This window comes from Equus caballus, chromosome 23 (genome assembly GCF_041296265.1).
Source record: "Equus caballus isolate H_3958 breed thoroughbred chromosome 23, TB-T2T, whole genome shotgun sequence".
NCBI classification, from domain to species: Eukaryota; Metazoa; Chordata; class Mammalia; order Perissodactyla; family Equidae; genus Equus; species Equus caballus.
The window spans coordinates 63,685,277-63,699,403 of record NC_091706.1 but is presented as its reverse complement, the minus strand read 5'-3'; the positions used below and the strand labels follow the sequence as shown (position 1 = coordinate 63,699,403).

Here is a 14,127-nt window from a genome sequence, read left to right as displayed (position 1 = left end):
CTGGATGCAGAGTCTCTGCTGGGGGTGGGGGTGGGGGGGTGCAGGCAGAGGGGCTTGGCATGTTTCCTGGAAGCTCCAGGTTTTTGGAAGGGAGGCTGGAGGGGGGCTCAATGGCTAGGGCTCGTGGATTGGGGGGGCTCTATGGCTTGAACCTTGGACACTGGGCCTCTGGTCAGGGGGAGGCCCCCATTCAGTCTCTGGTCCAGCCTCACAGCTGTGGCCTCCAAGGCCCCCAGCCGCCGCCCTTCCGCCCGTTCATCCTCGGCTCGGCTGGTCCCCGGCCCCACAGATGAGTGGTCAGGGCTGGCCAGGTTTCCTGCTTCCCTCTCCTCGGACAGGGACAGAGAGGCTCAGAGAGGGGCAAGACAGAGACAGGCGGCCGGGGAGAGACCCCAGCGCAGGGAGGGTGACAGAGGCAGCAAACAGGGACAGCTGTTCCCATGCAGAGAAAAGCAGTACTGGGGAGGGTGCTGAGACAGAGGGAAAGTGGAGGGAAGGAGGGCGGGCGGCATAGGGGGCTCCCTACCCCCTGCAGGCCTGAGGGTGTTAACAAGTCTAATTAAGAGGCCACTGGCCCAACTTAATTGGCTCGTTAACAGGAATTGCCTCTGAAAATCCCCCACCTCAGCGGGGTGGCTCTCTGGAGGGGAGATGTGAGGGAGTGTTAACGAGGGATCCCACAGCCCCCCCACTGCTGCCCCCGCCCCCCTTGCTCCTTCCCTCCCACCTCACTCCACAGATCCCTGGACCAGGGAGGCGTCTGTCCTCACGGGCTTAGCGGGCAGGATGAGGCGAGGAGACGGCATCTCCCGGCTCTGCGTGCCTGCTGCTCTGCTGTCCTCTGTAGTTGGCATCTAGGACTCTCTCTGTTCCACTCGCCTCCCCCATCTAGTGCTGCCTCCCAACAGGTGCTCCTTCCCGCCCTTCCACTCCGGTCTCCTGGGCTCAGTCCATCACGCCTGGGTTGCCGAGGCCAGGGCTGGGGTTCGCTTTTGGCTCTGACAGGCCCCTCCTGGGGGCAGGAGAGGAATGGTCAGAGAGCTCCCTGGGTCCCAGCACTCCCCACCCCCACCCCAAGCAGTTCCTGCCTCAAGAAGTTGACAGCTGCCAGGAGGTCCCCAGGGCTCCCATCCTCGACCCTGCCCGTTCTCCCTTCTCCTGCTGCTGCCCAAGCCCTGGGTGGCTGGGGAGGGGGGCTTGTCAGGGGGCCCGAGCTGGGGAGACGGAGTGAGGAAGGACAGAAAAAGACAAGGATGGAGAATAGAAGGAGTTGGGGAGAGACAGAGAATGGGTCCAGAAGTGGAGCCTCTCAGCTCCAGCTTGCCTGGGGAGCAGCTATCAGTGATTGGGGCCCGGCCTGTTGGGGGGTTGGGGGCAAGAGGTTAGGGTCATAGAGGTCAGGAAAACTTTAAAGGACCTAGGGGTTGGAGGTGAACTGGGTTTTCACCCAGCTCTAACCGCTCCCAGCACTCTGCACAAACTCTCACACACACAGTCCCCAGACATGCACACACATACAGACTGGAGACACTCACATACCTGTACACGTACACAGCCACAGAGAAATTTTGCACACTCCTTATCTCCCCAAGATGCACACTGTCAGACACGGAGACTCTCAGCCTGGACTCCTCACGTGTGACATTCACAGGCTGTCATTCCTGCACATTCACCTGGGAGGTGCTGGACAGAGTTGTGACCCGTAACTTTTGCCCTGTGCCCACCCCACCCCCACAGAGGCACCCCATGTGCAGTACGAGCGTCTGGGCTCAGATGTGACCCTGCCGTGTGGGACAGCAAACTGGGACGCAGCTGTGACGTGGCGGGTGAATGGGACTGACCTGGCCCCTGACCTGCTCAACGGCTCTCAGCTCGTGCTCCGTGGCCTGGAACTGGGCCACAGCGGCCTCTACGCCTGCTTTCACCGTGACTCCTGGCACCTGCGCCACCAAGTCCTCCTACATGTGGGCTGTAAGTGTTGCTCCCATCCCTTCATCCGACCTCCCCACTCAAGGGGGTTGTCAGTGAGGCTCAGACCCTTGTCCCAGATTAGGTCCCCTTCCTGTTGGGGTGAGGGAAGGGCTGTAGCACCCTGACCCTTGCTCTCTGATCCTATCCTTGCCTGCTCTTCTGACCTCTGAGCCCAGTCGTGCCCACTGAGTCCAGACCCCTGGGCGTTTGGCACATGTATCCCACTCCCCACCCGAGGTCTTTGAGATCCTGAAATCCTGTTCCCTGTGACAAGATAGGCAGAGGACGGCTGACAGGGCATGGCCCATCTGGGGCCTGGTGTGGAGGAATCCTCAGGCCACAGCTCCGAGCTGCAGTGGCCCCACTCCGCTGTGTGCTCCCACGGGGCCTGGCCCTGAGGGCCTTAGGGAGGAAAGTGGGATATCCGGTTATGTGGGTGTGGGAATGGGCACTCTGGGAGGCCCCAGGGAAGAAGGAAGGCTGCATGGAGTGGGAGGCACATGAAGACTTGAAGGATTTGGAAGACACATTGAAAAAGTCATTTCTGGCACAGAGCTGAGTGTGACTGCAGGCCTCAGAGGCTGGGAGGACATGAAAAGGCCACTTGGGTTCGTGTAAAGTGGGGAAGGGAGCTAAAGGAGAGGATAGGGCAGATCATGATTAGGGTCATGTTCTTAAAAGATCCCTCTCACTACGGTGAGGAGATGCAGGGTGGACGGAGCAAAGCCAGGACAGGAAGGAGACTGTTGGTGGGATGCAGGAGAAATGATGGAGACCGGGAACCAAGGCACAGAGTTGGAGAAGTTGAGAGGGGGCGGTCGGACCTCCAGGAGCTGGTGATGGATTGGAGGCAGGGAACACAGGAGAGCAGAGAGCAGGAGGAGTCAAGAGGGCTGGCGGTTCCTGTCACCGCAGCAGAGACCAGGCGGGGGGCCCTGGAGGAGAGGAGAGTGTGTTCCTGTGGGAGGAGAAGATAGTGTGTTCCATTTGGGTTTCCCTAGAATCAGATCCTGAGATGAGAATTTGTATGCAAGTAGTTTATTTGGCAGGTGATGGGAACACCATAAGGGGATGGGAAAGAGACAGAAAAAGGAAGTTATCCAGAAAAAGGAAGTTAGCCAATAAGGGGAGTTCTGCAGCCGTTGCCTCTGGGCATCTGGCGCTCAACCCACTGGGGGAACCCTGGGAGCCCAGGCAAAATGTGCACCTGGGGCTTCTCCTGCCTGAGGAGCTCAGGTGCTGGTCCACTGACTCCCGCCCACCCTTGGTTGCAGTCTCCTGGGGTGGGGGTGGGGATGGTTTATTCCCCAGCACTTTTGGCCCGATGCCTCGCAGGCGGTGCAGGCTTTGGTGGCCACAGAAAGCTCTTAGGCAAATAACTGCCAAAGCGGCAGCGGGTACCGCAAAGGACCTGCGGCACCACAGACATCTGCCAGGACATGTTGGGTTGTGGTCCTCGGGGGACAACTGAGGGTTGATGGCTTGTAGCCAGTGATCTGAGGGCCTGGGACTCAGGGAGAGGCCTGTGCTGGCAATGGGAGTTTGGGGGTTTGTCAGCATCAAGGCCATGTGAGGGGGTGCAATGGCCAAGGGAGGGATTGTGAGATGAGGAGAGATGAGGACCCAGCACTGAGCCCTGAGGACCATCACTGTGTAAGGGGTTGATGGAGAGAAATGAGCCATAAGAAGGAGCCAGCAGGAACGTAGAGGGAAGAACAGGGGAGTGTGATTCGGAAGAGGGGCTGGAAGAGTCTGAATGATGAGGTTATCAGTGTTGCTGTGGGTCAGCTGGGCAGGCACCCAGACCTCAGCCAGAGGCACCCACCAACAGAATAAACACTCTGAAAACAGTTCCATTTCTTTTCTCCTTGAGCCAAAGATTCAAGCTTCTCTGGCCTCACCCCATTTGAGTCATGCACCCCACTGTCCGAAGATGGTTCCTTTACTCCCTAGGAGCTACTGAAGGGAGGACACACCTGAGGGACCCGGGAGCTGGCCCTTTCCCCATCGTCAGGAGATCTGTGACCGCCTTGGGAAATGTTAGGCTGAAGGGTTGCTCAGGGTCCTCCACAAAAACACTGACCCACCGGCGGGGATAGGGGAAAAGTGAAAATATTTTTTGGTGGGGATATTCTGTCCCCACAGAAGAGCCTTTTGTGTGTTTAAACTGGAGAGATGGTGCTATTACCAAACGTCTTAGTTGCTGGCCACGGGTGGAGTGCCCCCCTGTCGGCCAGCTTGAGAAATGCAGGACCAGCCTACTGGAGTCCTTCCTGGGCCACCACAGGGTCCATCAGGAGTGGAGCCAAGCCCTGGGCCCTCACACGGGGAGAGAGGCCATCCACTGAGTGCCATGGAAGAAGAATGAGGCCAACTTGGTACAAGTCACCCACACCCCTGTCTTCTCAGTTTGAGTCCCAGAAGCCCTCAGGATGGACAGGACTGGCTGTAATGGCTGGGTCTTGGTGATCCTGATGACCTGATCTTTTGAGAGGTCATTGGAGGGGAATTGCGTCTGGAAGTAATGTCTGTAGTCCATACCCGCAGGACACTGTGACCAGGGCCCAGACCTTTCATATCCAGTGCTGACCCCTCCCCAGGCCCTGACTGTCAGAGGAGAGCTGGCCGTGAATTCGCTGTAGAGGTACTTATCTCTCATGGCCTTATTTCCTTCTAAAGAGCTGGCCAGAGGAACAGGGGACATTAATCATGATTGTCTCAGTCACTTTATATTAGTAACAAGAGACTGGGTTTGGCAACACTCAATATCAAATTATCCTTCTCGCCAGCTCTCAGAGAACAGGACAGAGTTACCCCTGATTTGTGGGTCTTTCAAACCAAACATTATTTAATATTTATCCTAAACATAGAAGATTTTCATGTCTCTATTTCCAAGGGAACCTGATCATAAAAATATTCTGTTGAAAGTCTCCGGAACCAGGCAGATCCCTGACTGCTTTCTCCTGAGCCACCTGCCTGCCCTCTGGTGGATGCTCACAAGCAGCTCTAAGGAGCCCCCTCCCCAGGATGGGGGAAGGACCCCCCACATTAGGAAACAGGACCACAGGGTTCCTTTAGGAGCAGCCTTGTTTACTAGACACTGATGATTCACTGTCATTCTGATTTTAAGCTAAAACAAACCAGAGATTAATTGACTAATTTTAAACGGACAGTTCCTTGCCCAGTTTTAAAATCTTTGATTGGTCAGGATGGGAACTCTAGACCCCCTGGTTCAGCACTGCTTCACCCTCAGCTCTGTTTGCTGGGAAGGAAAGAGCAGCCTGTGGTTGAAGAAGATGCCGCCTGTGAAGCAGTGACGGGTGGGAGGCAGGAGGAGGATTTGGGAGTCAGGAGATGGGGTGCCCCGAGGGGTGTCATGAGATAAAGTTGGGGCAGGCCATGGGCCCCGAATACCAGGCAGGAGGAGGAGTGTGGGTGGGGCCCGGGCAGGGCTGGAGCTGGAAGGGTCACCCTGCCCCACCCGGCCTGCTCTGGCCTGGCCAGGGGTGTGGGCAGCCTGCCCTCCTCCTCTCTGGGCCGGCGGGCAGGCCTCGTGCGTGCCGGGGGCTCCAGCCCAGGCGGGCTGGCGAGATGAGAGGAAAAACATGCGGTTTGGTGGGCTGGACATGGAAAAACAAGCCAATTAGGAGGAAAACAAACAAACCCTGGGCCAGCGGGGGCACACGCACACATACACACGCACACGCGGCCCCGCATGGGACCCAGGGACACCCTGCCACAGGCTGATGCAGTCATTTGGGCATCTCAGGAGCCCCCACAAGGGGCAACTCAGGCTGCCTGGGCATCCAGGAGCTAGCCTGTCTGCCCAGAGTGTGATATTATGACACGTGTGCATACAAGCTTTTGCTTACACACAGCCTCTAACATGTTCTTAGACGGTGTTCAGCTCATACATGCAAACACACTTGGAATTCTGGGCATCTTCCCACACCCACAGTTTGAAAATACATTCAGGCTGAAGCTCCGTTTCAGATACAGTGTTTCAGGTATGTCATCTTGCTGTCACTGGTTTCAGACACAATGGCGCGTCTACGCGTGTTCTCACAGAGCGCCTCAGCCACACGGCCTCACACATACAGACGATCTCGAAATCCCACAGCCTCGCCCTGAGTCACACACAAACCCCATCATCCAGTCACACGCAGCCAATTGCACAGTCACACGGCGGCCCCGAGTCTGTCACACACACGAAGCCTCTCAGAGTTACACACACAGCCTCACAATTGCAATCTCTTAAAAACAGCTTCTCCCCCAACTCACAGCACGCTCACAACGGCCCGATCGCACTGTCCCACAGCCTCGCGCTCGGTCTCCCAGCACCCCCACCTCCGCCCACCCGGCCCCTCAGCTGGGCTCCAGCTGCAGCAAGTCACTCCTTTTCTTCCTTTTCTTTGTTTTTCTTTCCTCCTTTTCCCTCTGAGAAACCTGGTCCCTGTCAGGAAACCCAAGCCCTTCCCTGCTCAGGGCCCAGGGCCAGGCAGGAGTAGCCAGATGACAGACAAAGCCCGGCCTGGCCCCCCGGCCCCCCATGACCTGCCCAGTCAGAGTGGGGAACTGGTTGAGGGGGAGGCTGGTCTGAGGGGGAACAGGCAGAGGGGAACGGAGGAGAGTGGTAGTGGGGAGGCTGGCCGGGGGAGGGGGCCTGCAGCCCAGTGCCATGGCCTGCTCTGCCCTCCCAGGTCCCAGGCGGCAGGGAGCTGACTCTGCAGGCTTCAGTCCCGCCCCCCCAGCGCCCTTCTCCTTTGAAGCTGGGGGTGAGGGGGGGTGGCGGCAGGAGGGGGGAGTGGAGGCTTCTCGGCCGACCTCGGAATGTCCTTTCCTCCTGGGGTGGCTGCCAACTCTGGCCTGGCCCACAGGCCCCCACAAGGCACTTCCTGTGTGTCCTTGGCCACCCCCCACCCCACCCCCACACCTCTGCGCCCCTGGACAGATAGGGAAGGGATGGGAAAGGCACACAGGATGAACATGGAGCAGACACAGGATGGACACGGAGCCAGGAAGGCTTCCCAGGGGAGGCACACAGCAGCGGGCAGAAGGCAGGTTGCCCCTGGTAGGGGCTCAGCTGGGTGCTGGCTCTCCCCTGCAGACCTGGGGTGCGGGGCCGCCTCTGCTCACAGCACGACCCACTCCACCTGCTACACCCAAGTTTCCGTGATGCCTCTCTGACTCCCTCATCTCAGCGGCTGCAAATCCAGATCGGGCCCTGGGGGTTCTGCCCCGGGCCCCTCTGCCGCTCCATGAATACTGAACATGCACACACAATCACAGCGTCACTCAGAATCACGTGCACACTGTGGATGAAAGCCCACAGCTCCCCATGTGTCAGCATGGCCACTCGGCAAGCATAGACATGCACTCCCCTTCGCCGTCCCTGGCTTATTGAGCTGCCCCCCTCCCATTTCCTGTCCACCTGTCAGGCAGGGGGTGGGGGGAGGGCACGGGAGGGAGGTGTCAGTGTCCCTGGAGCCACGGACGGACATTCCTTGCCTGGGTCGGATCACAGAAGCTGCCTCCTTCCAGGAACCTGAGCCGGCTGTCCTCACGCCTTACCCAATGCCTGAGGATGGGACAGCTGGGCTAAGTGCTCACAGCAGCAAAAAGAGTGTGGTTAGACAGCAGAAAGGACTTCCCAAGTCCTGCTGTGTGTGTGGTTATGTAAGTGGGTATCCCATCCTGGGGTTTAGCCCAGCTCTGGCTTGCTCTGTGACCCCAGGCAGGTCCCCATCCCTCTGGGCGTCCCCTTTCCAGAGTGAAGGCAGCTGCTGACCAAGTAAAGGGCTTCTTAAAAGGTTTGTGATGGAGAGGCTGGGGGATGGGGCTGTGGGGAGGGGAACAGCAAGGGAACAGCAGCTTCCTCTCCACAGGCACGTGCGCACACACATCATCCATAGACACGCACTCTGAGAGCTGTGCACGTAGACAGACACTCCTCCATCTGTGCCCACGTTCCATCACAGGTCACTCACTCGTGTCTCACACAGACACACATGTAACATGCTCACCCATGCACACAGACACCTACACATGCACACGTGTGAGCAACTGCCCAGTGCTGTTGTGCCTGTGGAGCCACCAGACCTGTCCTTGTGTTTCTCAGTCTCCACTGAGACGCCTGGGATGTCTCTTCTCGGGGGAGTGCACCCTGATCACCCCAGCAACCCCTCAGCCTCGGCTGCACAATCTTCCTCTGGGAATGGACACAGTGTGGCAGGAGCTGTGGGGCGGGGCCAGTACCACTGGACATCGCCTCCATCCCGTGACTGATGAGCTGAGCCCCACCGCCCCTGCTCCCCACGATTCCCGCCTCCACCGAGCAGGTGGGGGGGACTCCCTCTGCATACAGCCCTTGTTTTTCTTTAATTAAACATCTGGCTCTCTGTGGCCTGGGAAGCCTCAGACCCTCGCTGACAGCACCCCCCCCCCACCTCTGGCATTGCTGATGGGTTGAAGGGGGAGAACTGGGGTTCTGGGGCCCACCTGTCCCCACACTAGTGCAGGGGACTGAGGGCTCCAAGAATGCCCTGACTGTGCTGTCCTCACTCCCAGTGCCGCCGCGGGAGCCCGTGCTCAGCTGCCGCTCCAACACTTACCCCAAGGGCTTCTACTGCAGCTGGCACCTGCCCACCCCCACCTACATCCCCAACACCTTCAATGTGACTGTGCTGTGAGTAGACTCGCCTGCGACCGGGTTCCAACCCTGACCTCTGACCTCTCCCATGGCCCCCGCCACCATGCCCTCAGTCCACACCCTAGCCCAGCCTTGGATGTAACCTTCCCCCAGCCTCTGCCCCACCTGACCCTTGATGTTGATAACAGTGCCTGGGCCTCACCCTTCCCCAGGCATGGCTCCAAAATTATGGTCTGTGAGAAGGACCCAGCCCTCAAGAACCGCTGCCACATCCGCTACATGCACCTGTTCTCCACCATCAAGTACAAGGTCTCGATAAGTGTCAGCAATGCCCTGGGCCACAACGCCACAGCCATCACCTTCGACGAGTTCACCATTGGTGCGTGGGGGGGTGGGGAGGACGGCCTGCTGCATATTCCAGTGTGAGGGTGGAAGTGGATGAGTGCCAGAGGATATGAGCATTGGTGAGGACGTTCACATGTGTACATAGGTATATGTGGCATGTATGTACCTGTGCACATGTATGTATAGCACGTATGTACCTGTAAACAGGCAAGTGAATGTCCTTTACCTGCAGGGGCCCAGAGACCTCTCCAGCAGCTCTTCCCATCATCTCTCTGGCTCCCAGAGCATGCAGGAGGGGGAGGGGGGCAGGCTGGGCCAGACCCTTGTGCAGCTGCAGCCGCCACCCCTCCACGCTAATGGCTTCCTTACGGCCTGTGATGAATGAGGTGTCAGAACAGGAGACAGGACTGGGACAGATACTGCCCTCCCCCCACCCCCTTCCCAGCCAGACCCTCTGCCTGCCCCTGCCCCATCCCAGCCAGACCCTCTGCCTGCCCCTGCCCCATCCCAGCCAGACCCCCTGCCTGCCCCTGCCCCATCCCAGCCAGACCCCCTGCCTGCCCCTGCCACATCCCAGCAGAGCCCCTGCCTGCCTCTGCCCTATCCCAGCCAGACCCTCTGCCTGCCCCTGCCCCATCCCAGCCAGACCCCCTGCCTGCCCCTGCCCCATCCCAGCAGACCCCTTGCCTGCCCCCACCCCATCCCATTAGACTCCCTGCCTCCCCCTGCCCCATCCCAGAAGAACCCCTGCCTGCCCCCGCCCCATCCCAGCCAGACCCTCTGCCCCATCCCAGCAGATCCCCCTGCCTGCCCCCGTCCCATCCCAGCAGACCCCCTGCCTGCCCCTGCCCCATCCCAGCCAGACCTTCTGCCTGTGCCTCCACCCCAGGGCTGGGTCCCCAGCCAGACTGTTTCTACATGAACTGGGCCCTTAGATGCTCCCATCAGACCCTCAGCCTGTCTCCAACCCAGATCTGCAACACCTATGGACTGTCTTTTAACCTTGACCCACAGAGCAGCTTCAAACCCAGACTCTGCCATGGAGGCTTTGTCTCAGTTTGAACTGGAAAAGTTTAGGTGAAAATCGAGGCTTAGGGGGAGTGTATGATGCTGATGCAGGTGACGACGAGGATGATGGTGGAGCCATCATATACGCTTAGTAACTGGGATGCTGGTCATCACGAGGATGGGGTTGGGATGATGGGATGAAATTTGGGCTGCTGATATCATGAACTGATGACAGTGACTGTAGTAACAGTCATTGGTGATGACGGGAATGTCAGAGGTGGATATAATGAGATGGTTGTTAATGGTGGTTGCCAAGACTGACAACAGAGAAGAAGGATGGCAACTGTCATGATGATGACACTAGGTGACAATCTGAGGTGGTGGACAGGGTGGCTGGTGTTGATGAAGTGCGGTTGTTCCCAGAGATTAGTGTTGGAATGAAGCTCTGTCTCCTGAACAGTGAAGCCTGACCCTCCAGAAAACGTGGTAGCCCGGCCAGTGCCCAGCAACCCTCGCCGGCTAGAGGTGACGTGGCAGACCCCCTCGACCTGGCCCGACCCTGAGTCCTTTCCTCTCAAGTTCTTCCTGCGCTACCGACCCCTCATCCTGGACCAGTGGCAGCATGTGAGTGCCCTACCCAGATCCCGAGTGCCTGAATCAGAGCAGCATGGCATGGGAGGGACAGGTCCCCACCGACAGCTGTTCCAGTGTGAAGCCTGAGGGCCGTCAAAGAGGCTTTCCGAGGGGAGAGGGTACCAGGTGGGCCGGGAGGATGGATGGGGCTGAGGGAAGTGTCCTGATCTAAGGCCGTTAGGGGTTCCCACTGACCCCCTAGTGCAATGGGAACACATCTGTCTTTGTGACTCCTGGGGTAGTGGAGAGAAATGCTGGAAGGGAGATGGCAGGCAGGGAAGGCAGTGTTTCCCTTTCCTCTGGCTTTCAGCCCTGATCAGGCATCTTCCTCACACTCTGGCCCAGGCTCTGGGCCTGTGCTGGACCCAAGGGGCAGGACTCGCAGATGGGCTCAAGGGATCAGGCAATGGAGTCAAGCTTGGTCCCGGGTGTGAGTTCAGGCCACAGTAGTGTATAGGGCTCCAAAGTCAGATCTAGCTTAGAGGTCAGCATAAGGTTACGGGTCAGAAAGTAGCCGGGGCTGAGAACCAAGTAGTGGACAGAGGGCAGTCTGGGGTCAGGCTGTGGTCTGGGATGTTGATCAAGCTACAGGAGAGGCCTCTGGAGGCCAGGGGGTTGGGGCATACTTGAGTTTCTCTCCTTGAGAACCGTGGGCCCATAGGGTTCTGGGTGCTCTGCGTGGCCCAGGAGGTCTGTGGGCCAGGAGTGGCCCAGGAGGGAGCTCCATGGGGCAACCCAGGCTGGCACCTGGGGGTCAACCTGTACCCCCACCGCATCCACCAGGCCATAGCCCCATCTCCTTATGTCCCCCTCCCAGCTGGCCTTTAAAGTGCGTAATTTGATTCCAGGAGCCTGTCCAGGTTGCAGGCCTAGCCCCCACAAAGGCTGCTCACATGCTCACATGTTCCCTGACAGAGTCCGGAGTCCCTCCCGCCTGGCCAGCTGCCCGCGACTAATGCATTGCTAATAACCAGGGTCTAGTTTCACAAGCCCCCCTCCCCTGCTAACGAGCTACAGGCAGCAGCCCCGCGCATCGCAGCGCACACGCCTTGCAGTGGACCTGGCACACTGCCCACCACACACGCGGGAACATGCATGCACACACGTGGTCCCCAGCAGGAGCCATGCTCTGTCCATGCATGTGACTAACATCTCGAGACCATGTACCGGCCTGCACCGTGGGCAGAACTGACCCCCACACTGACGTGGGCAGAGCAAAATATGCAGGCTCCATGGCGAGACCACACGTGGCCTGTGTCACTTGCTAGCCCCATTCTGTGTCTCATTGGCATTGCAGTTGGCTAGATTTATGGCTCTTTTGAACTTGAGTTTTGCTCTGAACAGAATCTCTTCTCCCTGCTCCTTAATCTTGGAGAGAGGCAGGTGTATGATTGGGAGGGCGTGCAGAGGGGAGAGCAGAGAAAAACATCCCTTGGATTTTCAGGAGGAAATGAGTGATGCAGGCCAGGAACTGCACAAGAACAGGCACCATGAGATCTGGCAGGGTATGGACAAGGGGGAGGCGAGTACTGGAACCCAGCATGAGTTCCTTGCATCTCCTGCTCTGGCCCTAACTCAGCAGGCAGGCCGGGAGGGCTTGTCTGACATCTGCTGCAGCAGACCCGATGGGGGACTCTGAGGCGAGGCCGATGCCAGCCAGCTGAGGAGCCATTCTCTTAAGGGGTGGATTAAGGGATCAGTGACAACCTAGCAAGAAGGGCCCAGGCCTAGAAGATGTGGCTACTAGAAGAGCATTGGGCTCCTGGGCCACATTCCTAGAGGTATGGTGCCCGCCATAAGCCCACCAAGGAGGTGGTAATTTGATTTGTTCCCCTTAGCTCTCTCCCTCTGGGGAAAGACAGATGCAGAAGTCTGGGGACGGAATCTAAGGATAGGCCTGAGGGCGAATCCTAGCAAGAGGGAGAAGGAACTGAAGGAGCTGGGGCTACTCATCCAGAGGGGCTCTTTGCAGAGGGGGCAGTGGGCCCCGGCTCCAAGAGTGGAGGGTCTCTGGGGCCTACTGGCCTTCCAGGGTTGGTAGTAAGACTCATTGAGCCCAGGTCTGGGCCTGGAAAGGCTCTCACACTGACTCTGACCTTTACCAGTGCCTCTCACCTCAGGGCCACAGACCCAGGGGACTTGGAGGGGCTTCCCGCTTCACTTGGACCCAGCTGCCCACACATGAGAGCGCATACTCACAGCCTGTCCGGTCAGGTAGCCCCGACTCCGGTATTCTTGGGGGAGGATTGGAACAGGGACCAAAAAAGCCCTGAAGCCAGACGTGGCCCAGAGCGGCCCCCTCCTCCGCCCTCGCCGGCTGCCCGTTTACGAGGCGGCTTAATGAGGCGGCGGGTGCCGCTGAGATGAACCAGAGCCCAGCCTGGACCTGGGAGGGGCGCCGGACAGGCAGGCCAGCCTGGAGGGTGGGGGGAGACCAGCAGGATGGGCCCGGCTGGCCGGGGGTGGGGTGCTGATGCCTCCGGGAGGAAATGGAGCAGCTGTCCTGCTGTCCTGTCACCCGGGAGCTGCCCCCCACCCCCATCAGCCTCAGGCAGGGCGATAACCACAACCATGCTGAGGCCTTCTCGCGGGCGGAGACCCAGCTGGGGCCAGGCTCTGGGTGTACTGGGCATCTGGGAAGCCAGCCTCTGAGCTGGAACCCATGATAATGACAGAGCTGGCTGAAGTCTGGTACTTACCATGTGCCCTAGTCCTCGTTACAACCCTGTGAGAAAGATCGTTAACACTATTTTACAGATGGGACCCCAAGGCACTGGAAGTCAAAGAACCTGCTCACCTAGCTGGTAGGGGATGGAGCTGAAAGTTGGACTGAAGCAGCCTAGCTCCATGTCTGTGTTTGTAATCTTCCTTCTGAACTGCTTCTTGATGGGAGAGGGCAGCACAATGCCACCCCCTCTCTCACCCCGTGACTTTTGTCACCTCCAGGCTGGGACTGAGGTCAGGACTCAGTCTGGGGGTTGTGAGAGAGTAGGGATGAAAGCAGAGTCAAGACCCTAAGAAAAGTCCTCCTTATTCTCCCAGAGGCATGCTTCCAGTCTCCTTAAAGATTTCCTTACCCTCCTGCAGGACCATCTTCCCTCCCTCGGGGTCTCCTCCCTGAGACGTCTTCACTCTCCCACAGGAGTCTTCTCAGTGGCCCCTCTCTCCCCTAGAGAAGTCCTCGTTTCCTCCAGGGGTGTCTTCACTGTTCTCTCTCCAGAAGCGTTCTCATTTCTTCTGGGGGTGCTTCACTCTCCTGACCCCCAGACCCCCTCTCCTGTGGTCCGGCTGCAGGTGGAACTGTCCGATGGCACAGCACACACCATCACAGATGCCTACGCTGGGAAGGAGTACATCATCCAGGTGGCGGCCAAGGACAATGAGATCGGGACGTGGAGTGACTGGAGCGTGGCCGCCCATGCCACACCCTGGACTGAGGAGCCACGACACCTCACCACTGAGGCCCAGGCCCCGGGTGAGCCCGCCCCTGCACTGTTGCCTGGCTCTATCCTGCTCCTTCC

General features: G+C 58.7%; 1 protein-coding gene across 6 annotated transcripts in view; it reads left to right on the top strand.

Annotated features, from left to right (window-relative positions):
- CNTFR (ciliary neurotrophic factor receptor) overlaps positions 1 to 14,127 on the top strand; it is a 39,872-nt gene that overhangs the window by 24,521 nt on the left and 1,224 nt on the right. For all 6 annotated transcript variants that reach the window (XM_023627501.2, XM_014735516.3, XM_070248787.1 and 3 more), the window contains exons 4-8: positions 1,738 to 1,971; positions 8,539 to 8,656; positions 8,833 to 8,999; positions 10,434 to 10,597; positions 13,901 to 14,081. In XM_023627501.2, the coding sequence (XP_023483269.1) occupies positions 1,738 to 1,971; positions 8,539 to 8,656; positions 8,833 to 8,999; positions 10,434 to 10,597; positions 13,901 to 14,081 (864 nt within the window). The remainder of the gene's footprint in view (positions 1 to 1,737; positions 1,972 to 8,538; positions 8,657 to 8,832; positions 9,000 to 10,433; positions 10,598 to 13,900; positions 14,082 to 14,127) is intronic.